At 39.4% G+C, this 27,192-nt stretch overlaps 2 protein-coding genes across 5 annotated transcripts in view; one reads left to right on the top strand and one right to left on the bottom strand.

The window, feature by feature from the left end:
* Positions 1-9,300, bottom strand: part of ASB3 (ankyrin repeat and SOCS box containing 3) — a 107,274-nt gene extending 97,974 nt beyond the window's left edge. Inside the window, exons 1-2 of one of the 4 annotated variants that reach the window (XM_045978723.1) lie at positions 9,173-9,264; positions 2,587-2,737 (exon numbers count right to left, since the gene is read on the bottom strand). The gene's annotated coding sequence lies outside the window, so the exon portion shown is untranslated. Of the gene's footprint in view, positions 1-2,586; positions 2,738-9,172 lie in introns of all 4 variants that reach the window. The other 3 variants (XM_045978724.1, XM_045978721.1, XM_045978722.1) reach the window with 3 other exon arrangements.
* A 74-nt stretch (positions 9,301-9,374) lies between these two features.
* ERLEC1 (endoplasmic reticulum lectin 1) overlaps positions 9,375-27,192 on the top strand; it is a 32,840-nt gene continuing 15,022 nt past the window's right edge. Inside the window, exons 1-8 of the mRNA XM_045978725.1 lie at positions 9,375-9,710; positions 18,038-18,142; positions 19,287-19,367; positions 19,952-20,029; positions 20,369-20,432; positions 21,123-21,157; positions 23,238-23,461; positions 23,554-23,683. Of these exons, the coding sequence (XP_045834681.1) occupies positions 9,501-9,710; positions 18,038-18,142; positions 19,287-19,367; positions 19,952-20,029; positions 20,369-20,432; positions 21,123-21,157; positions 23,238-23,461; positions 23,554-23,683 (927 nt within the window). The 5' untranslated portion in view covers positions 9,375-9,500. The remainder of the gene's footprint in view (positions 9,711-18,037; positions 18,143-19,286; positions 19,368-19,951; positions 20,030-20,368; positions 20,433-21,122; positions 21,158-23,237; positions 23,462-23,553; positions 23,684-27,192) is intronic.

Raw genomic sequence — 27,192 nt, 5'->3', positions numbered from 1 at the left:
CTTTAACTTGGTATTCAACTATTTATAATATGGTGTCAACATACTTATCACACATTTCACTTCCCACTAATGTATCCCACCCCATGTTCCAGTCACCCCATCCTCCTCATCCATTAAGGCCCAGGAAAAATGAGGGACTTGTGATTTGTGTCAAGCAGTAACTATGCACTAAGACTACCAAGAAAAAAGACTACCCAGCTATCAAGAACCACATTTAGTGGAAAGACATACAACCAAGCAAATCAATGTTATTTAGCATAAAGGCTGTGACAAAAAATACAAGCAGGATACAGAACTATAAATTATTAATTCAAACTAATAAGATCAGAGAAAGCCTCATGGAAAAAAATAAGTAGCTGTTCACAGATCAAAATAGTATTTAACAATAGTATATATACCAAATCTATTCCATTGATACATATATTAATTCCCATTTTCTTAGATGATGAAAAAGAGAGACAAAGAGTTTAGGGGTGCCTGGGTGGCTCAGTGGGTTAAAGCCTCTGCCTTCGGCTCAGGTCATGGTGCCAGGGTCCTGGGATCGAGCCCCACATCGGGCTCTCTGCTCAGCGGGGAGCCTGCTTCCCCCTCTCTCTCTGCCTGCCTCTCTGCCTACTTGTGATCTGTCAAATAAATAAATAAAATCTTAAAAAAAAAAAAGACTTTAAGTTGGGCGCCTGGGTGGCTCAGTGGGTTAAGCCGCTGCCTTCGGCTCAGGTCATGATCTCAGGGTCCTGGGATCAAGTCCCGCATCGGGCTCTCTGCTCAGCGGAGAGCCTGCTTCCCTTCCTCTCTCTCTGCCTGCCTCTCTTGTGATTTCTCTCTGTCAAATAAATAAATAAAATCTTAAAAAAAAAAAAGACTTTAAGTTAAACATAAAAATAATAACTATCAAAAATAAATAAATTTAAAAAATAAAATAAAATAAAAATAATAACTATCATTTATTGAATACTTAAAACATACCAAACATTGTGCTAAACACTAAAAGAAACAAATGGAATTAAGGCTCTTAATTTAAAAAAAAAATTGTGAGAAAAAGCAGCTTTCTCATTTTGTACCTCCGCTGGTAAGTTTTAACCTCAATGAGACTCTTTCCTGAAATAGGATAAATTAAAAAGATGAAAAAAGAAAAAGGATTCATTTATTTTTTTTATTTTTTATTTATTTATTTATTTTTATTTGAGAGAGAGAGAGGGATCACAAGTAGGCAGAGGGGCAGACAGAGAGAGAGTGGGGAAAGCAGGCTTCCTGCCAAGCAGAGAGCCCGATGTGGGGTTCGATCCCAGGACCCTGAGATCTTGACCTGAGCCGAAGGCAGAGGCTTAACCCACTGAGCCACCCAGGCGCCCCAAAAAAGGATTCATTTAATTACCCATACCCTACAGTCATAATTTTTAAAATTTCAACAAAATATGCTTTGTCCAATTTTCTCAACAGCATTAATGATTTATTCAACAAATATTTATGAATTATCTACTCGGTATAAGACAAACTAAGGGCAATCGTTTTCCTCCACTTCCTACCAAAATTCCACTAAAATGCATTCATTCATTCTAGAAGAGAGAAAACAGATGGGACTACTTTGGGGTTTAAGCCAGTGCAGGAAAAAAACTGCAGTCTAAAACAAACATGCACACACCCACAAGAAGGCTACACCCATGGAGAAGACATTCCTGCCAGCAGAGCCTGGAGAAGTACTAAACCTGGAAACAACAAGAAGAGAAAGCAAGAGGTGTCTGTAAGACTAAAAGTAGGATGATTTAAAATAATAGATAAATAAATAAAATTAGGATGATTAAAAGATGTATATGAACAGCCAACCCAAACCTCATACCCCATTCCTTTACTCATAGAAAGTCTATAAGCAACGGTGTTGGTTTCTAGCTAAAACTACTTTTGTTTCTCTTAATTTAACAATCTACCCTGAGAGCATTAGAGGATCTTCATAATCCCTAACAAAACCTTCCTTATGTGGACATAGGCTGGAGGGAAATGAAAGAGCAGTTCTCTTTCTGCATTTCATCCATGGACCCCAAAGTGAGGCCCAATAATCACTATTTTTTTTTTTTAAAGAAAAGCAAAAGCACAAGAAAAAAGTGTGAAAATAAACAGCTGACCTGAAGAAATATAGCTGTTTCTGTGAACAGAAGATAAATGTTTAAAATTTGTAAATGCTATCCTAAAAGAAATTCATGAAGGCACTGCATCCATTAAGAAAGAGCACCTGCAGGGGTGCCTGCGTGGCTGAGTCAGTTAAACGACTGACTCTTGGTTTCCACCCAGGTCATGATCTCCGGGTCTTGGGATTGAGCCCTGCTTCAGGCTTTGCATGCAGCATGAAGTCGGCTTGAGAGTCTCTCTCACTCCATCTACCTCTCCTCCCACTCATATGCACACACACACTCTCTCTTTAAAATAAATAAATCTTAAAAAAGGGGGAGGGTCAACTGCAGTACACCTGAAACAAATATAACCATATGTTAACTACACTGGAATTAAAAAATGACAGCATTGAGTAGTGACCAAAAGAATGGGTTCAGGAGTCAGACTGCTCGTAGTCTGATATCCAGTTCCATTGCTTACCGTGGTGATGGCCTCTGGCAATCTGCCATACTTCATTAATACATTAATGTCATGACTTCTGAAATTGAGAGGCATCTCATACTTGCTGGCATGTCATAACTTTAACTGGCAGCAGTTACTTTCTTAGTAGTACTAAAAAATAATAGTGAGCCTTAAAATAAATGGCACAAGGTGAATGTTACACTTTAAAGGAGACGTTAAGACAACAATCAAATGCAAGGCATGAACTTTGGACACTGAAAGGGAAAAAGGTAAATAAATTGTAAAAATTGAAATCATTGTTATTTTTCCAAGACCCAAAGTAGTACACATCTTAGGTTATAAAGGAGTCTCCTTTTCTTAGTCACTGACTTTTTTCAACGTCCAGGCCAGTGGTCTTGTACAAGGTGCCACATTTGGATTTGATTATTTTCTTAGGTTTGGAAAGAATACAGCATTATGTTTTGTTTTACACTGGTGTTCTAGTATACTTGGGTTTTAAAAATTCATTCTTGTAGGGGCACCTGGGTGGCTCAGTGGATTAAGCCGCTGCCTTCGGCTCAGGTCATGATCTCAGGGTCCTGGGATCGAGCCCCGCATCGGGCTCTCTGCTCCGCAGGGAGCCTGCTTCCTCCTCTCTCTCTGCCTGCCTCTCTGCCTACTTGTGATCTCTCTCTGTCAAATAAATAAATAAAATCTTTAAAAAAAAAAAATTCATTCTTGTAGAAAATTCTTTGCAAAAACTTAGATACTAGACATGGGTTTAAAAAAAAGAATCATGCTAGCTTGGTTTGAAATCAAATGTCCACTCTCCTTTTTCCCTCTGTGCCTAAGGGACACGTACAATATTCACATGTGCACCTGTATATTTGCTGGCATTCTGTCACCTGTGTTTGTGTTATATTTCAACCAAAAACGTGTGAAGGCCAAAAGCTTTTACTTTCCTTTATTTTTCCCAAAATGTGCATCTCAGTTCTCTTATGTCTTCTTTCTTATTACTGCAGAGTAAATTATATTCAAAGGAGGAACTGGAGGGGAAAAAAATCAGTTCTGGAAATAAAGAGAAAAGGACAATTATGTTCTTAGGCAGCCTCTGGGGTAATTAGTGCTACACAATCTCAGACTGCACACCAGCTGTTCAGCTAAGCAAATAGCTTTGTTTTTAGTGGTTTTGCCCTTTCTATGTCTAAATGAGAAACAAGGGGAACCTGCGTGGCTCAGTCTTTAAGTGTCTGCCTTAGGTTCAGGTCATGATCCCAGAGTCCTGGGATCAGGCCCCACTTCAGGCTCCCTGCTTCTCCAGAAGCCTGCTTTTCCCTCTCCCACTCCCCCTGCTTGTGCTCCCTCTCTCACTGTGTCTCTGTCAAATAAGTAAATAAAATCTTTAAAAATAAATAAATAAATAAATAAATAAAAATAAATGAGAAATAATAAAGAGATTTGGGATAACTTTTAACTCAAAGCCCAACTGTTTAGTTCTCATTTGTGATTCATAAAAATTTCAACTAAAAATATTTTTTTACAATTTTATTCAGGCATATTTTATAGTGTGGCATAAATATATTAACTTTATGTTTGTGTGAATTATACTACAATATTGTATTAACTTGTGTCTCAGTTTCCTCATCAGTAAAATGGGGAAAACAATAAAACCTATCTTTTAGACTATGAGGCTAAATCAATTAAATAAGTTTGTATCTTTTAAGTGCTTAACATAGTGCCTGGACACAACATCTAGTACATGAATAGAATAAAGAAACTGAATCATTATTAGTTCTTACATATTACCACTTGTTATTTTCCCCATTTGAAGAATAAGAACTGGGGCACCTGGGTGGCTCAGTGGGTTAAGCCTCTGCCTTCAGCTTGGGTCATGATCTCAGGGTCCTGGGATCCAGCCCACATCAGGCTCCCTGCTTGGCAGGGAGCCTGCTTCCCACCCCACCCCTCTCTGCCTGCCTCTATGCCTACTTGTGATCTCTCTCTCTGTCAAATAAATAAATCTTTAAAAAAAGAAAGAAAGAAAAAGAAAAAGAAGAACTGAGCTCTAAAGAGGTTAAGTAAGGTTCCCAACGTCAGTCATGTGGTTAGGTGGTAGGGCTGGGATCAGAATCTAACTGGCCTAACTCCTAAGTCTCTGCTCCTAACCAACTCACTAGTCAGTTGCACAGAGTTTGTACCTAATTCTTTATTCAGTCATAGCCCGTTGAAAAATCAGATATCCAGAGTGGGGGGTTTGCTGCTACAGATAATGACACAATGAGTATCTTTGTACCCACATTCTTAGGTATCAGGGCAAGTCCAAAAAGTGAAATCACTAGGCCAGAGTTTTACACGTTTTTAATTTTAACAGAAACTAATTTTAAAACATTTATTAAAGCAGGTCCAGCTTTCCCTTTTATAATATATGGATTTCCTATCTTAATAAGAAATGTTATCTCTATTCCAGTTACACAAATATTCTCATCTCTTTATATAGATATATATATTTAACTCATTTACAATTTAGTTTTTGTGTATTTTATGAAGAGGGGATCTCGTTGGTTTTCTTATAAATGGACAGCAAATTATACTAGCAGCATTTATTAATTAAAACACCCTAGGGCACCTGGGTGGCTCAGTGGGTTGGGCTTCTGCCTTCCGCTCAGGTCATGATCTCAGGGGCCTGGGATCGGGGCCCCAAGTCAGGCTCTCTGCTCATCAGGGAGCCTGCTTACCCCTCTCTCTGCCTGCCTCTCTGCCTGCTTGTGATCTCTGTCAAATAAATAAATGAAATCTTAAAAAAAAAATCCTGGGGCGCCTGGGTGGCTCAGTGGATTGGGCCTCTGCCTTCAGCTCGGGTCGTGATCCCCGGGTCCTGGGATCGAGCCCTGCATTGGGCTCTCTGCAAGCAGGGAGCCTGCTTCCCCCTCTCTCTCTGCTTGCTTCTCTGCCTACTTGTGATCTCTCTCTATCAAATAAATAAATCTTTAAAAAAATTAAAATTAAAAATTAAAAAATTAAAAAAAATAAATAAATCCTTTTCCCACTACAGTGAAACGTCACCCCTTCACATTTTAAACTCCTTATGTCATTCCCAAACTCCCTTCCTGTACTCAAACCAAATTACCTTTTTTTTTTTTAAGATTTTTATTTATTTATTTGACAGAGATTCAGAGAGCACAAGCAAGGGGAGTGATAGGCAGAGGGAGAGGGAGAAGCAGAGCTCCTGCAGAGCAGGGAGCCTGATGTGCAATTCGATCTCAGGCCCCCAGGATCATGACCTGAGGTAGGAAGACGCCCAACTAACTGAGCCACCCAGGCACCCCATCAAACCAAATTACTTTTGATCTCAGTAAGTCTTAGGCTCATGTTTTTTCATTCACTTAAAATTGGCCTTTCCCAGCTCTGTAAATCCAAAAAGCTGCCCATAAGGAGAAGCTGGATCTTAAAATCATGGTGTCGCCACGAGAATCTGTGCAGGAGTGTTCTCTCAGAGAGAGAAGAAAATGCTTCCTGACTGAATGAGAGGCTGGTATCATTCAACAATGGTCCAACTCCAGGAAAGACATTCAGACGCCCAGGACCCAGTGATCATCTATAGGCAAACAAGTTGTTCACCTGGTTACAGATGGTTTTGCATCAACAACTAACAGCCATCAAGCGGCCACACAAACTTGGGGTCTCTCTAAGAGAGGTACCAGGAGAGCGAAGCACTGTGTGCTCTGAAAAACCCTGCTGGCGTGTAGTAAGTGCTCAGCAGATACTTGTTTCAAGAATGAACACTTTCTGACTTTGAAGGGAGAGAAGACCCCTAGCTTCTGCCAAGCCATCCTGGCATATTCAAGCTTAGACCAAAGAAACATACAAGCCTGGGGAAATGACTATTCACACAGACCATGGTGGGATGGCCAGTTAGGACCCACCCTAATTCAATATGACCTCATCCTAACTTGATCACATCTGCAAAGGCCCTATGTCCAAATAAATTCACACTCACAAGGTTCCAGGGGTTAGAACTTTATCTATCCCTTAGGGGAACACAATTCAGCCCATAACATCCCCTATAATCAATTTTCCACACAACAGTCATAATGATCCTCATGATCCTCATGAATGTGCATCAGGCCCTATCACTCTCCTGCTTACAGGTCTGTGTCCTCTTCCTGCCTCTCAAACATCATCTCTTACACTCTAGCCACTTTCTTCTTTCTGTCAGTCCAACACACCACACTCATCCCTGCCTCAGGACCTCCGCCTGGAAAATTTGGTGCGCCTTCTTCTTCATTTCAAGTTATCACTCAAGTGTTACTTTATCACAGAAGCTTACTCTGATCATCTGCCTAAGCAGCACATCTCAGAGGTCTTCCCTTTCATATAACCCAAGTTTCTAAGCGGTATTTGCCAGTACCAGAAAGTATCTTATTTATTTTTTATTTAAGCTCTTATTTGAACATAAGCTCTATTGCACCAGATTCCATTATTATAGCCCCAGATACTAAACTAGCGCCTTACAAGTGCTTTTCATTTTTATTTACTCAAATATGTCTTTTTCTTTGATGAAGGATTTTCTATTTCAGTCACAAAGATTAATTATACCCCTATATTTCCTTATAATTTTTTTCTCTTTTCTGGGTGTGATTCATTTAAATCTTTAATCCACTTGGAATTAATCTTTGTATACTTGAGAAACAGGGGTCACATCAGATGATTCCGATGCAAAAAGTCTGCAATAACTCTGACTTATTGGATAAAGCTCAAACACTTCTGCATAGAATATGTTCTATATGCAACCTTCCCTGAACTGTCTCTGTCCCTCTGTCGTACCAATCTCCTGCTGATGACTCCATTCTATCCTGTCCTCTGACTACACCAAAAAGTCCTAATGGGTCATCAAAAAGAGTTATGCTTGAGGGTCGCCTGGGTGGTTCAGTCGTTGGGCATCTGCCTTTGGCTCAGATCATGGTCCCAGCATCTAGGATCAAGGTCCGGATCGGGCTCCCTGCTTGGTGGGAAGCCTGCTCCTCCCTCTCCAGCTTCCCTGTGCTTATGTTCCCTCTCTTGCTACCTCTCTCTGTCATAAATAAATAAAATCTTAAAAAAAAAATTATGCTTCAAATGCACTTCTCCATCTGCCTGAACTCCTTCCTACAAATCCTTAAAACCCCAGTTCTAAAATCACCTCTCTTGGAAAGCCTTTCAAGTTCAACCCTAGAGTTCCTCACTTCCTTTTTTCTACCTCCACTTTTACATCCTTCTACTCTATAATATATAGTACCTGCTTCATAAATATATAGAGTATTTAGACTAATGTCTAGTACACAATACATGCTAAGTAAATGTTAACTACTATTTTATTACCACAATAGGTTGCAATTATTTGTGTAATCTGCCTTGCTAGACCAAGAGGGACAAAAGGCAGAGACAGTTATTTACCATTTGACCAAACCTACTGGTCTAGCACATATTAAGCACTAATAAGTACTAAGCAACTTAATAAACAACACCTCAAAGCTGGACCAAAGTAATTTTCTTTGAAACTGTGGACTCCTATATTTTAAAAAAAGGAAACTTTTAAGATGAAAAATAAGCCTGCCCCTCCTGCTTTTTGATTTGGTTCAAATTCGAGGAGTGAGGGGAGAATCCAGCTTTACCCACATCCAGAAAGAAAATTCTAGGTGCTCCATGGCTACCATTGTATAACCCATTATACTGGAAATGAAAACAATGGCATTTTTAAAAGAGAGGGGAATTTAAAACTTTTTTTTTAAAGATTTTATTTATTTATTTGACAGAGAGAGAGATCACAAGTAGGCAGAGAGGCAGGCAGAGAGAGAGGAGGAAGCAGGCTCCCTGCGGAGCAGAGAGCCTGATGTGGGACTCGTTCCCAGGACCCTGAGATCATGACCTGAGCCGAAGGCAGCGGCTTAATCCACTGAGCCACCCAGGCGCCCGAATTTAAAACTTTTTGTCTTACTTTGAACGCAGTCAGACATGTCTTAACCTCAGGTGAATTCATAACCTCGCATTCGCCTGGCCCCGAACCTCACATACGGAAACTTAAATTTCATAAGTTGAAATGTCATCTTCATTTCATAAATGTCAACTTCATTTTATAAGCTGAATGTCAACTGTGGGATGAAGGAGAAGCTGCACGGGTGAAAACGCAGGGGCTATGAGGTCTGGCTGCCCTCTCCACAGAGGAGTCTCTGTCCACAACAACCTCAGAGAATCACAGGATTCTTACACTGGAGCCCGACAGGATTCCTCAGCTCGGGTATCCCCTAAGCCAGCGCTGCAGAGACTGAGCAAATGGCCCTGCGTTTGTCAGTAGCTGCAAAGAACTGAGCCGACCACAACCCACAGGAGAGGCGGAGAGAAGCTTCAAGCGGGAAAAATGAAGTGTACAGATGCTACGTGCGGAGAAAAGAAAAAAGAAAAGCAGCTGGAGGGTAGCGAAGTCAGGAACACCGCCACTTCTCATCTCCACCTCCAATTCTGGCATCTAATGACTACACCCGCCGAGTTCACGCTCTTCTTCCAGCTCCATGGCGAGCCAAGACACCGCCTACCCGCTGGAGAGCCGCGAGGGGGGCAGGCGGGAGCGGCCGCCGCCTCCCGGACTCACCCACTCTCGGTGCGGTCACGTCTCCGCGGAAAAGCCTGGACTCAGGCTAGGTTTTCGGACTCAGCCTCCAGCAGGTCTCAAAGTTCGATTTCTCCCCTCCCCCGACCCCGAGACCGCCGACCGGCGTCCCGGCTTCCGTAGGCGGACGGCTTGGTGGCCCCGGATGTTGATATGCCGCCTGCCCCGGAAACGGAGGCGGGAGGCCCAAGGGGGTGGAGGTGGCGTTGCCCGGCTCTCCGGAAGGAGACGTGGCGGCGGTTGGGCCCCGGGCTGCCTGGGTGCTTAGAAGTCCCGCCGCCGCCTCCTCCTCCTCCCCCTCCTCTCCTCTATGGGAAGAGGAGGTTGTGGCGGCGGCTGGAGAAATCGGCAGCGGAGGATGGAGGAAGGAGGAGGCGGCGCGCGTAGTCTGATCGCAGGCGGGCCGGTGTTATTGGTCCTCTGCGGCCTCCTAGAGGCGTCCGGTGGCGGCCGAGCGCTCCCCCAGCTCAGCGATGACATCCCTTTCCGAGTCAACTGGCCCGGCACCGAGTTCTCTCTGGTCAGTGCCCTCGCGAATCCCGTAGCCATCTCTGTCCCTCCTAGCACTAGGGTTTGGCCCTTCCCTCGGCACCTGCGCTTTTCTCCTCCAGAACCACCTCTGCAGGAGAATGCCTCCTTCCCTAATCCAAAGGTTCATTAACCTCGCAATCATTCATTCATACAGCAAGTGTTTAGCGAACACATTATGTGGTTGTTCCCTCCATGCTAAGCACGGAGGATCCAGCGGTCACCTGCTCTGCCCCTTTTCAATATGGCTTATTAGACAGTGCTTACCAACACTCCCACCCCGTGGAAGAGGCTTTCTTAGAATCACGTCAGACACAGGTATTTATCTTCTCTTTAGAAAGTCAGCTGCAGTTCCTCCTCCACCAGCCGCCTTCTCTCCTTCAGTAGTTCCACCCTACCTACAGAAGCGATGGTACTGCAGATATGAGTTCCCTCTCATACTGGTTATGTCTGTCTTGTATACACACACGAGCATATGTACATTCTCACAGCTCTTTGTCCTTCAGGGTTGTTTCCGAGAGGACTATTTGGCCTTTGAGATGTTAATGACATTCTACTCAGAATAAGCAGTACAGCACTGATGTATTAACGACTGTTATTTAACACCCCAGAATTTGAGATTCCGTGATCAGCTTTTCTAGAGATGAACATTTTTATAACCTCACAGTAACGAAAATGTACGATCCTTCTGTCTTTAGGGATTACTCTGCTTTAAAGTCTTCCTACCACAGTAGGCCAATTAAAAAAAACCCCAAAAACTGCACTTAAGATGCTTATCAGGTAGTAATTTATTTATTTCAAATTAAAGTCTTGGAACATACAAAAGCTTTTTAAAAATTCTTGTTCCAGTTACCTGCAGTCATTCCACTTGGGATGACTGTTTTGTTCTATTACCATATTGTTCTATTACTAATTCGTTGAAACAAGAGTAAGTGATAGCATGATGTCAAAGCAAGATTTACCAGGACAGCAGATAGTTATGGTTACCACAACAGCTTCCCATTTACAAATGGTAGTTTTTGCAAATATTTAACACTCCTGTTTTCCACTCCTCTTCTTTTCAGTTTCCCTGTTCTGGTAGTTCAGTGGTTCTCAACATTTTCTAAATAAATATTTCTCTGAGAAGCCAGGTTTATTTTTCTATTAATGCCATGAAATACTGTTGTATTAAAATACTTAGAGGGTGCTTGGGTGGCTCAGTCCGTTAAGTGTCTTCCTTCGGCTGGGGTCATGATCCCAGCGTCCTGGTATCAAGTCCCAAGTCGGGCTCCCTGCCTAGTGGGCAGTCTGCTTCTCCCTCTCACTCTGCCCCTCCCCACTGCTGTGCTCTCTAGCTGTCTCTCAAATAAATAAATAAAATATTTTTAAAAATAAAATACTTATATAAAAGCTTGTTTTAAGTGAGATAGAACTTTAGCCGTCTTGAAGTGAGAATAATTTAATCCAACTTCTGTTGTCCTTTCAAAAGACCACACAGGATAAACATGGGAAGTGTTAAAGAATGTGGTCATGAAAATATTTTACTCTTGCACACCTGTCGGGATTTTTTTTTTTTTTTTTAAGATTTTATTGATTTGTGAGAGAGGCAGAGAGAGCACAAGCAAGGGGAGGCAGACAGAGGCAGAGGGACAAGCAGATTCCAGGCTGAGCAGGGAGCCCAACCTGGGACTCAATCCCAGGACCCCAAGATCTTGATCCTGAGCTGAAGTCAGACACTTAACTGACTGAGCCACACAAGAGCCCTGTTTTTTTGTTTTTTTAATTTAAAAATTACACGCTGATACGCAGCCCTGAAAACTTTATGATTTTTAAGTGGATAAATAAAACTGGCCTCTTTAATGGTTACTACCAAATGTTACTCTGTTTTCTTTCTGGCACTGGTGTTTGATGGCTAAAAAGAGGTTATGGAAGATCTGTCTTACATGTATCCAGTACCAACCTTCCACATGTCTGTCAATGTTATTTTGAATTTTAATTTTTAATTCTCTTTGGCAGTGTAACATAGTCTAAGATTTTTCTTTTTCTTTTTTTTTTTTTTTAAAGTTATTTTGAGGGACACCAGGGTGGCTCATCAGTTAAGTGTCCACCTTTAGCTCAGGTCATGATCCCAGGACCTGGGATTGAGTCCCACATCCCCAGAGGGCCCCTTGCTCAGCAGGGAGCCCGCTGCTTCCTCTGCCTGCTGCTCCCCCTGCTTGTGCCCTGCCATTTTCTAACAAATAAATAAAATCTTTAAAAAAAAATTTTTTAAGTTACTTTAAGGAAAATCTAGAGACCCTTTTCTCTGAGTTGGCAAAATATCCGTGGCCCTCATGTAAAAATAAACTGTAAGAGTCTTTTATCATTGGCCTTTGGGTTTTATTTTAGTACTATTTAATCTTAAGGCTTCCCTTCCCTACTTTATGTAATGACATTATAGCCCTCCTCACCTGGCACTGTCATTTTCTTTTATGGACCATTTGGTTGGACATATATAACTAAGCAGCTGTATGAACTAGAATAAGGGCCTTTATGTCTCTACTATCTGAAATTGGAAGAGACTAGATTAGAAGATGTGAATTTTATTTTTTAGTCTTAAAATTCTTCTGTACTTTAAATCATCTCCCCATTCAGATATATCCAAACAGTATATAATCTTTACAATCTTTCTTTCAAATGTACTTAGAAAAATTATTAAGCACCAAAGCTGTGTATATTTTTAATGTTTTTGTTAACTAGTTAATGACTATGATACTCCTTTTTTACTGGTTTTTAGCATTCAGTTTTTTTTGTGTGTATATATTTTTCTTCTGAAATACCATCTGTGTTATTAAACTGTTCAATTCTTCATTACTTCACAGAGTTCACAGATTTCACCAAAGTAAAAACCACAGAATAAGTCCAGTTTTGTCTTTACTTCTCTTGGAAATGTATTCCCACTCAAAAATTTCCTATGGGGTACCTGGGTAGCTTAGTCAGTTAAGCCTCCAACTCTGGATCTCAGCTCAGGTCTTGATCTCAGGGTCATGAGTTCAGGCCCTGCATTGGGCTCTGAGCCTACTTTAATTAAAAAAAAAAAAAATTACCCAAACACTATGCTTGGGAAGAATGGTAACCAACTCCATAGTTCCAAACATGTCTGGGTTTTTATTTTACAGCTTCTCTCTTTTGTCTCTTATCCTCTATCTTAATTCTTCCAGACCCCTGTCAAACATTAGGAATTTCTCTCCTGCCAACATATTTTTTAAGTTTTTTAACCTTAAAGTACCATACCCCCTTGGATTAGTTTCATTATATTCATATCTGATTTTTATCAAATCACTAATAAGACCTCTTACATGGAAAATACATTAAGGTGTTATATGGAACAATTTTTTACACTATCTGCAATTCTGTACATTCAGAATTCATTATATTTCATTTTCCTAAGGAACTGTTTTACTAAATCAAAAGGAAACATTAGCAGGTCAAAAAAAGTTTTTTTAACTTAGAAAATCAGAAGAGGTTAACTTTTTCCCAGAAATTTCTGTTCTGAAAAAGAGGGTAAAATTTGTTAAAATTTTTAGTTTGTGGGGCGCCTGGGTGGCTCAGTGGGTTAAAGCCTCTGCCTTCGGCTCAGGTCATGATCCCGGGGTCCTGGGATCGAGCCCCACATCAGGCTCTCTGCTCCGCGGGGAGCCTGCTTCCTCCTCTCTCTCTGCCTGCCTCTCTGCCTAGTTGTGATTTCTCTCTGTCAAATAAATAAAATATTTTTTTAAAAAAATGTTTAGTTTGTGATCCCAAGTGACTCACTATTTCAACAGTTTTCAGGTAGAGGAATTGCTCCTTGATCCGTTTTATTTAAGAGGAAAGCAACCCTTCCAAAACTAATGGAAGACAAATCTTTGCATCTTCAAACAAGTGATGGCTTTTACTTCTTGTTACCCCTTACCTAGACCTTAAAAACAGTAGACAGAATATAGCTGGGACACAGGCATGCAAAAGCACCCGGGCCTGGGGATTCCGAACAGAACGAGGTTCTGCCACTCACAGCTGACAAAATCCAAACTCAGAGAAATGAATGATGGTGAAACAAGAAAGTATTCAATTTCAGTGAGGCCAGCACTGAGAAGACAGCAGACTGGCAACTCAAAGACTGTCTCCAAAGTGCTAAAAATATATATGTTTATATATGAAAAATATGGGGCAAAGGTGGCATGGGTATGTTCAGGGAGGCATTGAAGATCAAATCAAACCTTGTCTTGGAGTCAGTCATGGGAAGGCAGACGTCTTGCTGGCTCAGACAGTCCTTTTTGGTTGAGGGGGTAGTTGAGGTTCCCATCAGAGGATGCTTTGCCCCCTGGATCTTCCAGTCTGAGCCGAGAGACAAGCTGGAAAGAAACACCCAACTAGAAAGTTTGAGGTCAAAATGGAGGTAGCTGAAGTCCTTTTCCAAGAGGAATGAATTTCTTAACATACAGACATAAAGCCCCAAGATTGGTTTTATTACAAAGAAAGGATTGTTTTACTGTCTTTGCTGTGGTTCCAAGCAAGCAGTTGTTTTTCCATTGTTGGCATTGTGCTGAGTGTTTTAGTAAATAAGTCAGTATTGCTGTGGAATTCAGTTCTGAACATTAGAGTTGCAGGTACTTCACAAATAGAGGTAAATACAGTTAAGTCATATGCTACTGGTTGCCTTCACTACCGTACAGGAATGATATGGCAAGACTTCAGGCCAGCCATTGCTAAGCAAATGTGAGTCATGATTTTAACAACTTTGCATACATTCTGCATATATCTGAAAAATGTGGAAAACCATTGTAAATGTTATGTCTAATAGCAATTTGTTGGCACAACTGAATAAATGGTTCTAAGGATCCCTTTTTCATAAATTTGGTTTTGCAACTCTCACTTTCAAATCTCTTTGGTTCCCTTCTCCATTTACAATGGTCTTTTAAAAGAATCTTTTTTTTTCTTTTAAAGATTTTATTTATTTATTTGACAGAGAGAGAGAGATCACAAGTAGGCAGAGAGGCAGGCAGAGAGAGAGGAGGAAGCAGGCTCCCTGCGGAGCAGAGAGCCCGATGCGGGGCTTGATCCCAGGACCCTGAGATCATAACCTGAGCCGAAGGCAGCGGCTTAATCCACTGAGCCACCCAGGCGCCGCTACAATGGTCTTTTAAATGAAAGGATCCTTGGGGCGCCTGGGTGGCTCAGTGGGTTAAGCCTCTGACTTCCGCTCAGGTCGTGATCTCAGGGTGCTGGGATCGAGCCCCGCATCGGGCTCTCTGCTCTGCAGGGAGCCTGCTTCCCTTCTCTCTGCCTCTCTGCCTACTTGTAATCTCTCTCTCTGTCAAATAAATAAAATCTTTAAAAAAAATGAAAAAATAAAAATAAATGAAAGGATCCTTCATCATAATCCAGGAGCCTATATAGTAATCTAAAAAAATGTTAACAAACGCTGATTCAAATATGTTAAAACAGTTAAGAGCACACAGAATATGGAACCAGTCTGATTGGGTTCATCTCTGTACTGTGGTACTTAACTAGCTGTGTTACCTTGTACAAATTTCTTTTTTTTAAGATTTTATTTATTTGAGAGAGAGAGAGCAGTAGAGGCTGAGGGAGGAGCAGGCTCCCTGCTGAGCAGGGAGGACCTAAGCTGACTAAGCCACCTAGGTGTCCCACCTTGTACAAATTACTTAATCTCTGGGCTTCAGTTTCCTTTTCTGAAGATGGGTAGAATGCCTGTCTTGAAGTTTGATAAGTTAAAAATGTTAAGGATTTAAAACTTCAATATAGGGGCGCCTGGGTGGCTCAGTGGGTTAAGCCTCTGCCTTCGGCTCAGGTCATGATCTCAGGGTCCTGGGATCGAGTCCCGCATCGGGCTCTCTACTCGGCAGGGAGCCTGCTTCCTCCTCTCTCTCTGCCTGCCTCTCTGCCTACTTGTAATTTCTCTCTGTCAAATAAATAAAACTTCAATATAGCTAATACAGCTTACATTTACTACTATTTTTTGTTTTGTTTTATTGTCTTAGAAAAAGTTTGCCCTGGGGCACCTGGGTGGCTCAGTGGGTTAAAGCCTCTGCCTTCAGCTCAGGTCACAACCCCAGGGTCCTGGGATCGAGCCCCACATCAGGCTCTCTGCTAAGCAGGGAGCCTGCTTCCCCCCCCACCCCCCACCTCTCTGCCTACTTGTGATTTCTGTCAAGTAAATAAATAAAATCTTTAAAAAGAAAAAGGTTGCCCTATTTTGCATTTTTTTTAAAGATTTTATTATTTATTTGACAGACAGAGATCACAAGCAGGCAGAGAGGCAGGCAGAGAGAGAGGAGGAAGCAGGCTCCCTGCCGAGCAGAGAGCCCAATGCGGGACTCGATCCCAGGACCCTGAGATCATGACCTGAGCCGAAGGCAGAGGCTTAACCCACTGAGCCACCCAGGCGCCCCCCTAATTTGCATTTGTGTGTGAGATAACATTGGATCAAGTAGTACTTGTTTTATTAAGGTTATGAGTCCTTGTTAAACTGAGAGAAGAAGAGCTACTTAATAAGAGTGGTTCTTTCTTCGTGAGGGATAGCCAAATAGTATAGTGGTTTCACACTATGGTAAGATGAGAAGTTGAGTTGAATTATCACAGAACACATATCACAGAACATAAAAACCTCTGTCTTAGTGACACATCTACTATCACAAAGCAAAGATTTCTTTTTGGTTAAATAATGTGAGTTATATTAATTGAACTGTTCATTTGAATTACATTGGTTCCTGTTTGGCTTGTGAATTTGTTTGGTTTTATATTGTGAAAGTTTGAAAGATAGTTTTTTTGATACATACCAGGAATTGGCAAACTACACCTTTGTGTGTTGGCCAGCCATCTATTTTTGTAAATAAAGTTTTTTTCAGGACACAGCCATATCTGTTCATTTTCCTATTGCTTATGCAATGTCTTACTACAATTGATAGTTGGGTAGTTGAAACAGAGATCATATGGCCCACAAAGCCTAAAATATTTACTACCTGTCCCTTTACAGAAAGAGTTTGGTGACCCAGGATATATACTAAAAAAAACAGTTAAGTCAGCACAGAAGATCGATTTTTCTCTTTTTCTTTTCTTTTCTTTTTTTTTTTTTTTAAGATTTTATTTATTTATTTGAGAGAGAGAGCACTTGTGCACAAGCCTGGAAGAGAGGCAGATGGAGACAGAGAGGGAGAAACAGACTCACCACCAAGCAGCAAGCCCCAACACAGACTCGATTCCAGGACCCTAGGATCATGACCTGATCAAAAGGCAGAGGCTTAACCTACTGAGTCCCCCAGGCACCGCTGGAGATTTTTCTTTTAAAAGTAATTTATCCACATATGAAAAATTATGCACCACTATAATGTTCAAGTGTCCCATCCAACAGAATTGAGAGTACATTTGTAAAGTGCTATTGGTTCTCACATATAGGTGGTAATTGTTAATAGGAGTAATAAGTATTCAGTAATGATGTATCAGTAAACATTCATTGCCTCTTAATGCATTTTTTTGAAGATTTATTTATTATTTGAGAGAGAGCTTGGGGGGAATGGGGGGGAGGTGCAGAGGGAGAGAAAGAGAAACCCAAGCAGAGCATGGAGCCCTTTGAAGGGCTTGATCTTAACCACGCTGAGCTGAGACCAAGAGCCAGACGCTTAACCTACTATGCCACCTAGGTGCCCCACCTGTTAATGCTGTTTAATCCCTAATTTTTTTTTAAGATTTTATTTATTTATTTGACAGAGAGAGATCACAAGTAGGCAGAGAGGCAGGCAGAGAGAGTGAGAGGGAAGCAGGCTCCCTTCAGAGCAGAGAGCCGGACGCGGGACTCGATCTCAGGACCCTGAGATCATGACCTGAGCCGAAGGCAGCAGCTTAAACCACTGAGCCACCCAGGCGCCCCCTTTAATCCCTATTTTAACTTCAGTCTGTTGCATTACTACTTTCTTCTTTATATTCCGAGTTTCATTTTCGTTCATTTTTTTCTCTGTTATAAAGTATGTCATCCTCATTTTGATCTTAAATAATATATGGAATATTTCCCCCTTAAAAATCTTCTCTTGGGGCGCCTGGGTGAAAAGCCTCTGCCTTCGGCTCAGGTCATGATCCCAGGGTCCTGGGATCGAGCCCCACATCGGGCTCTCTGCTGCGCAGGGAGCCTGCTTCCTCCTCTCTCTCTACCTGCCTCTCTGCCTAGTTGTGATTTCTGTCAAATAAATAAAATATTTAAAAAAAAAAAAAAACTTCTCTTGACGTGATGAATTACTTTTATCTAAGACTGTAGTTTTTTCAATGTAATATAACTTAACAAAAAAAAAACTATTTTTTGTTCTATTCTAGCCTACAACTGGAGTTTTGTATAAAGAAGATAATTATGTCATCATGACAACTGCACATAAAGAAAAATATAAATGCATTCTGCCCCTTGTGACAAATGGGGATGAGGTAACTTTTTATAAATATATAAATAATTCCTGTCACCAAAGATGCGTATTTAAAACATTGCAAACACATATCTTAAAGTAAAACTGAATGACAAGTTTCTTAGTAACCCTGTTTATCATAAAAGTAGTAATCACTTTTATTATTCTTGAATTCTTTGATTCTACAGTTCAACTAGGGAAAATTGGCAACCAACTATTCATAGTTTTAATGAAAATCTAATTCCACTCTTGCTTTTCTTTAATAGAAATGAGAGTTTTGAAACAGGATATAATTTTTAAATTAAATTGTGACATTTTTTATAAAGAATTTCTAACAACAAATCTATAGGTACCTATGCTTTTTCCCTACCTTAGCTCATGCCCGTTTCTTCCTCCCAGAACTGCCCTAACTGCCTCTTATCCATCCTTCAAGGCAATGACTTCTTTCAAGATGAAACAGGAGAGTCAGCATGGTAAAATGAAAAGGACACCAGCCTAGGAGCCAGGAGGCTGAGGTATAGGCTACAGTTAGCTGTGGAACCTTGAACAAATTTGAAACTCAGTTCTTCCACTCAATAGATTTATTGAGCTATTTACGTAATACTTTCACAGTCTGTAAAATGGAAATACTACAAACTCAGTGAGTGCTTTCTTAGGTTTTGTTCAGATTTGAAATCTGTGAAAGATAGCTCTGTTCATTTTGTTTTAAACCTTCTTAAGACACAAACACACACGTGCGCAATCATCTGCATATGCATATGGCATTCAAGTCTGAAATGTAAAAATACATAGGAAACTGGGATGTACCTTAAAACTTTTCTATACCTTCGACAAGATTCAACTATTCTAAGGCTTTCATAATTAAAATTTGTTCAGATGCAAATATTTAAAACTTCTGAAATAGTTTCATAAGAATTGTTCAGGAAACTGATACTCAGAAACCTTTTTTTTAAGAGAAGAAAGAATGGAAGATTATATGGCTCCTTATTTTATACTTTAATTCTTTTGAAAGAAGTGGCAAACCGTAGGACCTTTTTAAAAGTTTTGACTGGTTTTCCCCTTTTATTTCCAAGCATTTGTGATTTAAACAATGAGTTAATACCCAGACAGTAGAGTTGGGTGAAATTCTAGATAATTGTAAGTATTAAATCCTAGTTCTTTCATAGGAAGAAGAAAAGGATTATAAAGGCCCTAATCCAAGAGAGCTATTGGAGCCGCTATTTAAACAAAGCAGTTGTTCCTACAGAGTACGTATTTTATGTTCACTTAATAAGTAGAAAATAAATTTCCAAATAATTTATAATTATTTGAAAATAATTCTGCGTTTCTTTTTTACTTTATTATGTCGTATCAGATTTTAAGTTCATTGTAAATCAAATCTTTTGCTTAGTAGTATTTTGTTCATTTTAATTCCTGTATAGTAGATACAGCAAACACCCAGTAACACCAGTTTCAAATAATATCACATCCCAAATTGTCCTGAATGTTTTTCAGATCAAAAGAAAATTTCCTTATATACAATTTTAATTAAAAATGCTGATTATTATTTTTTAGACTGTGTATAAAATAGTCCCTAAGCCAGGTGGTTACTACAAATCCCAGGTGTAGTCTAGACCTGTTTTCTTCACAGAATTTTCACAAAGATTTAATTAGTGAAAACAATGACTAGGCTTCAGAAACTTCACATTTTTCTGAGGCATAATAATGTTTCATTTAATGAAAGCTTACTCTAAATCTTGAGGGAAATCTACTCAACTCCATAAAATATCAAAAAGTAATTCAGTTGAGTTTTACGACTTTCGTATGTTTAAATACATCCATTTTTTCTTAGATTGAGTCTTATTGGACTTATGAAGTATGTCATGGAAAACACATTCGACAATACCATGAAGAGAAAGAAAGTGGTCAGGTATGTTTTTCTTCAAAATATGAAGTATGGAGGGGCGCCTGGGTGGCTCAGTGGGTTAAAGCCTCTGCCTTTCGCTCAGGTCATGATCCCAGGGTCCTGGGATCGAGTCCCGCATCGGGCTCTCTGCTTGGAAGGGAGCCTGCTTCCTCCTCTCTCTCTCTCTCTGCCTGCCTCTCTCCCTACTTGTGATCTCTGTCAAATAAATTTAAAAAATCATAAAAAAAAAAGAAGTATGGAACAATATAAAATGAGAACTTTAATAATGAGATTGATGATTTTAAAGTTGTGTTCTTGGTATTTGCAAAATACTTACTATATTTTTATTTTATTCCAATATAGAAAGTAAATATTCACGAGTACTACCTTGGGAATATGTTGGCTAAGAACCTTCTATCTGAAAAAGGTTTGTTTCTACAGAGTGATTTGATAGTAATGCTGGAATTTCAATGAAAGCGTATGTTGAAATTGGAATTTAAAAGATCTTTTAGGAAACCATATGCATTTTAAAACACTAAAATAAATTTCTGAACAATCCCTTAGAAAATTTTTTGAAAGAAATCTTTTCATTATTTTCTATGTCAACAAACCTTATGCTTTTTGTCTACATATTTTTCAAAATCTGGTAAGATAACACATGTTATCTTTATCTGTTATATTTATATAGTGTTAATGTTAGTCTTTTGCTTGCTGTAAGCCTAGTTGCTGTACATGAAAATAGAAATGTAGATGTGTCTCTAAAATTGTGAAATATTTTTGTTAATCTGTGTTATTCAGTCAACTAATTTAAGATTAAAATTCTCACTGATATAAAAATACTTCAAAAGAAAATTGTTATGTCCATTTTTATGCCTCAAATAGAGTATTTCTTAGGTAAAGATGTAAGGATTAAATTTGACTGTCCTTTCAAACAAAACCATTTCAAGGCAACTAGCTAAAAGCAGTATGATAAAAATTATATGTATGTTTCCTATCTTTTTTTAGAAAGAAATTTAAAATTATGAAGTTGATTGAAAATCATTTGTATTTTGTATTTAAGTCACTGGTCATTCTTTACACCTACCTTACATAGGTTATATCTTATATTATTCCACAGATCAAGAGTCAGATGAAAAGGAAAAATCAAAAGAGGCAAGTGATAAGTGTTGATTTTTTTTCACTTTTAACATCTGTTATTAGTGAGACCTGAATTTGCACTACTGAAATGACAGAATTTAAATGACAGAATGTAGTCGTGCGTTCTTTACCTGTCTATCAAATACCTCAAAGGATTGGGCCAAAGAAAATTTGCAGTATGTTACGTTTTTATGAGAATAGTTATACTGTGATACTTCTCTTTACTTTTAGAATCATAGGAAAATTAAGGAACTTGCCAAAGATGTGTCTGGGAAAGTTTTCGCAATGGCACTGTATCACTTCCAGGCTTCGCAGTAGTTCCCTCTGTTTAACACTGGAAACAATTATAAATAAGACCTTTTGCTTTCTTCCCCTGCTTTGGTCCCTGTCTCCCATGGGTAAAACAGATAAACTACATATGTAAATAACAAGCTACCAGACTGCAAGCATCTTCAAAGCAGGGACTGTCTTTTATCTCTTTACCCCGCAGAGCAAAGCACAGTGCTAGATATAACATAGGCACTTCGTAAGTGTGTACCGAATGTGAATGCATAGTTGATGACGGAAAAATAGGATTGTTTAAAAAGAATGATTCCTTAGGGTACCTAATCACAATTTTTAAATGCCCCTGCAGTTCAAGGAATGCATTCTGAATCCCAAGAACTCCCATAGAGTTAAATAACCTATTGTTAGAGGATATTTCTGTAAGTGCTTTTATCTCATAATGATGATTTTATTAGAAGAAAAGCGAAATGGCAAAAAGGCCTTAAAAGGGATGCCTATACTTAAAAGGGTGGCTTTGGGGGGAATTGATAAGCGAAGCGTGGACACACATAGCATTGCTATTTTAAAAGATTTTAATTTTACAGACTACCTTTGAGATAAAATATTTATTTACTGTGGCTCTGGAGGATAGCAAGATGGAATTCAAAGTGTGAAATGATAAAGGAAGAGGAAGAAAAGGGTAAGGGAAGAAGACTGACCTTCACTGAGCCCCAGTGCATAAGGCACACACTGTGTCAGGCATGTAACAAACGGTAGTGCTCAATTTTTCCCATGGCCTCTGAGTATATGTTACTACTTTTCTTTTACAAATGACAAAAAGTGAAATTTGGTCAAAGTCAGAAAGCCAGTAAATTCAAAGCTTGGCTTCGAACCCAGGATTTTCTAATTCTAGAGACTAGCATGAAAATAGCATACAAGAAACCAAAATATTTTTTTCCTGGAAACATTTATTTATTGCCTGTTTTAGACATGGCGCCGACAGGGTACCGAAGTGATACAAGATGAGCTCCCTGCCTCCAAAGAGCTTGCTTGGAGATACGATTAACAATATATTTTTTAGAGCCCTTATATTAGATTTTTCTTTGATTTATGTAGATAAAATATGGGAGCTAGCTCCTTAATAATCCTTGTCTTCTGAGGTAATCTATTTTGTTCCTCCATTCCATGAACATTTCTTCATTTTTCCTTTGCTGGCCTTGAAAAGATTTATATGGGAGTTTATATTGAAAAGTATGGCTTTTAATAGTAAGGACAGGGAAAAAGAGTAAGCAGATTAATGAATGAGTACAGTATTAAGATTCCTGTTTTAGAAAATACTGTTTTACTAAGTAGCCCCACTTTGACAAATCAGACTTCAGACGTCTAGAATCTAAAGTATAACATAGCCATTCACTGAGAATTTAGTTTAGAAAATTCTGACTAGTCCAGTACAGTAAGTTCCTGTATTTTATCTTAATCTCTTTCTTTAGAAGTGTTAGAAGTAATTCATATTAATCAAGAGATTATATCCTTTTATATAAATGTACACTTACCTTACATCTTAATTTTAGCACCAAATAAAATTTCCCTTTTTTGCTACATAAAACTAGCTCTGAAAATAAGTATTAGCTCAAATAAGAGTTTAGGAATCAAAAGAATGTTAGAGGAAGAATTTATAGAAAACATAGAAATGTTACCTTTATAAATGTTAGTTTATAAATAAAATGTAGTTTTCTCTCTTTAAGAATAAGTGTTTCTCCCATCCTCACCCCTACCTCCATTTCTAATGAAAAGTCTGTCTTACACTCTTTTTTTTTTTTTTTTTTTTAAGATTCCCACTAAAAATATCGAAGGTCAGATGACACCCTACTATCCTGTGGGAATGGGAAATGGTACACCTTGTAGTTTGAAACAGAACCGGCCCAGATCAAGTACAGTGATGTACATATGTCATCCTGAATCTAAGCATGAAATTCTTTCAGTAGCTGAAGTTACAACTTGTGAATATGAAGTTGTCATTTTGACACCACTCTTGTGCAATCATCCTAAATATAGGTAGGATGTGGATTTAATATTTTAAACATGAAATGCACACATGCTTTAAAGTGTCATATGCTTAGCTTTAATGCTTTGTTCTTACTGAATAGATTCAGAGCATCCCCTGTGAATGACATATTTTGCCAGTCCCTGCCAGGATCACCATTCAAACCCCTCACCCTGAGGCAATTGGAACAGCAGGAAGAAATATTAAGGGTGCCTTTCAGGAGAAATAAAGAGGTATGAGAATTATCTAATGGTATTTTCTCAGTGCTTTCTTTTCCAAAATTCAGAGCATGTATCAATATTTTAATGATTCCTTAGCATAGTAATAGTAATTTATTTTTCTGACTCAAACTTTTAAGTTCCAATTTTTTAACTGATTTTAATTATTTTCCTAATTCTTGTACTTCCCAGAAACTATTTTATCATTCTCTTAACTCTCACGATTTCATACTCTAGAGTTTGACATCCTATTAATTATGGTGAAGTCGAATTTTTAGGTAGTTGAATGGCCTTCCCAGTTGGGCCCCTTGAAGAAACAGACTACAACTCATCTTCTAATGCGTTATTTCTTCAGCCCATTACTCTATGTCATCAAACCATCATTCTTCTGAAACTTCTTATTCAACAGCAATCTTTTGGGTCTTAGTTCACTGGACATATGCATAACTTGATCTTAGCACACAAAACACTGAACATGTGAAGCTTGAACTTTCTCTCCTGCCTTTACTTGAAGTCATCTCTCTGGTTCTGTCTGTTCTCCTCTCCTGTGTATTAGGTCTTTGTCTACTTCCTGCCGCTGAAAATGTTGATGTTCCCCACAGTTCTAGCCTAGTTCTCTTCCCTCTGTAGTGTGTATAGTCAGTCTCAAGTGAGCCCATCCAGGCCCATTCTGTTAACTTCCTTTAATATGCCCATGAGTTCCAAATATACATCTTCAACGTTGACCTTTCCCTTGAACTCAAACCACAGTCACAGTAGTTAACATGGATTGCATATTAATAGCTGTTATCTAATCCTCACAGCAACCTACAAGCTATACTATTATCACCCTCCTAAAAAGGTTAGGAAATTGAGGTTCAGAGAAGGAAGGTGATAAGGGATGGATTAGAGATGAAGATGAAAACAGTGTGGTTCTAGAACCTGTCCTCTTAACCACTTCTCCGTACTGCTTCTCCTTTTCCATGTGCTATCTGATCTTTTCCTAATCTCCCCTATTTTTTTAAAAATTTCATTTATTTACTTATTTATTTTTTTTTTTTTTAAGATTTATTCATTTGACAGAGAGAAATCACAAGAGAGGCAGGCAGAGAGAGAGGAAGGGAAGCAGGCTCCCCGCTGAGCAGAGAGCCCGATGCGGGACTCGATCCCAGGACCCCGAGATCATGACCTGAGCCGAAGGCAGCGGCTTAACCCACTGAGCCACCCAGGCGCCCTATTTACTTATTTATTTTTATGTAATCTCCACACCCAGTGCGGAGCTTGAACTCACAATCCCAGGATTAAGAGTCGCATGCTTCCTAATGAGCCAGCCAGGCATCTCTTCCTCCATGTTTTTAAAGCCATGTTACTTCCTTTGCAAATGAGAGAGGACTTCTAATGAATCACCCCAGGAAGAGATCAGTGTTTCCTCTTTTTTGATCTTGTATTTTACTCAGTCCTCCATTATAGCACTTACATGGCTAAAATTGGTTGATTTTCCTGTGATTCTTACATTAAGATCAAAGGAGAATATGCTACGCTTTATTACTTCGAGGTTTCCAGCTCCTTGAATGAGACCTGGTATACTGAGGGTACTTAGTAATGGTTTAATTAACTAATAACTAACATTGAGCTGCAAAGCCTATTTCTCCCCTTTCTCATGAGTACTTCTGGTAAAAGTATTGCCCAACTCTTTGTAGTTGTTGTGAACACTGCCATTCTGGTAGGAAGGAAAAATTATCTTATTAATCTGTGTTTGATCTGAAGTGCTCAATTAAGAGATTGGACATGGATCTCTCTTCTTGTCTCTCCCTGATAGTGATTTAAATACTGACAGGTACTTAAAAGTCAGCTCAATCAAAATGCTTCACAAATTCTAACTTTAATTACTCTTCAGAGAAGAAGTGGCAGCTTACTTTTCTTTAATTAATCTGTTTAACCTGCCATTTGAGAAAAATTACTTTTAAAAAGCTACAGATGAGGGACGCCTGGGTGGCTCAGTTGGTTGAGCGGCTGCCTTCGGCTCAGGTCATGATCCCAGCGTCCTGGGATCGAGTCCCATATCGGGCTCCTTGCTCCGCAGGGAGCCTGCTTTGCCCACTGACTCTGCCTGCTACTCTGTCTGCCTGTGCTCGCTCTCTCTCTCTCTAATAAATAAATAAAATCTTAAATCTTAAAAAGCTACAGATGATAATACTTTCAAAATACTTAGGACCTTTAGAATACATGTTGTAGATGAAAACTTTAGGTAATACTGTAGGGCAAGTAGTTATTTAAAATGATATTTTTCTCAGAATCCTTTCCTTTATAAATCTAGTTAATTATGCATAACTTTTTTTAAATGATATTTGTCATATGGTTTGCCTTTTAAATGTGTAATAAGCATAACAATAAAGAATGAATTTTTTTTCTGTTTTAAACAAAAATACAAATCTGGCTATCAGAATTTTGTTTTGATATTAATACCTGTTACTTTTGTTTTGTTTGACATGAAGTGGTTTACTAAGGGGCGTTAGGACTGAAGCCTCTTGGGCTATGGCAAATGGACAATATGACAACCTGATCTCCACAACCCCACCTCTTGTAAGACCTACCTGCTTTTATAACCCTAGAGGCTGGGAGTACACACTAGGAAACCACCCAGGAGAATGTTTAGGAGTAAGTCTAAGTACAGATACTATTTGCTAGGTAACCCACTAAATAAAGTCTTAATAAGGCTTTAAAAAAAAAAATAGGTGTGAGTCGTAGTCACTTCTCCAGCAGAACAAGAATGTTGCGCCCCAAAGGTGTCCTTAAGGGCCAGTTGAACGACAGGACACAATGGTGGGGGTGCTGTACTCAAGAAGGCTTCAAGTGACAGAGGGGTCATTGTAGCAGATTGAACCAGGATGATGTTAGTCTAGCTATCAAAGTCTACTCCTCAGATCTAGCCCTTAGAGTCTTATATGCCCACCTCTTCTATGATATTCTCTGGGCCATCAGAGAAGGGCTTTTTTGCAGTAGGGGCTCCTTGACTGGACAGTGTCCAAGTTGAATGCAGAATCCACGCAGCCGTAGAGACAGCAAGAAAAGAAGCCTATGTTGACACAACTAAGAATGAGTAATAATTTGGCTACCATGTCCCCCAGACTCTAAACCAGTTTGATAACTGCTGGGTTAAAGTGCTCCCAGGACCATCGAATGCCTGTATCTCTGTATGTGCGTCTTTTAAAGCATAAGTGATACTTCCTGAACTATCAGACTTATACACGCTTCATTTGGTTTGATGTGCCCCCTTGTGCTAAGGTGAGTACATCCAAAGCCATCCTGTTTTGTGATAGGGCCTTTCACATCTTTATCATCTCATCTCTGTGTTCGTGAGTGTCAGGCTATGGTAATTATTGTTGAGGATCCTCTGTGTATAATTGTCTATATGTCCTATCACATCTTCTGTGCCTAAAGATGGTACAGATATTCCTGCTAAATGGTCATACCAGTGAAAGACGGCGTGGGTCCATCATGCCTTTAAATGGGATGAATTTGCAGAGGCTAATTTGGTGCTATTG

Source organism: Meles meles, chromosome 15, assembly GCF_922984935.1.
Source record: "Meles meles chromosome 15, mMelMel3.1 paternal haplotype, whole genome shotgun sequence".
Lineage (NCBI taxonomy): Eukaryota > Metazoa > Chordata > Mammalia > Carnivora > Mustelidae > Meles > Meles meles.
The sequence above is the reverse complement of the archived record's forward strand: the minus strand, read 5'-3'. Positions and strand labels throughout refer to the sequence as shown.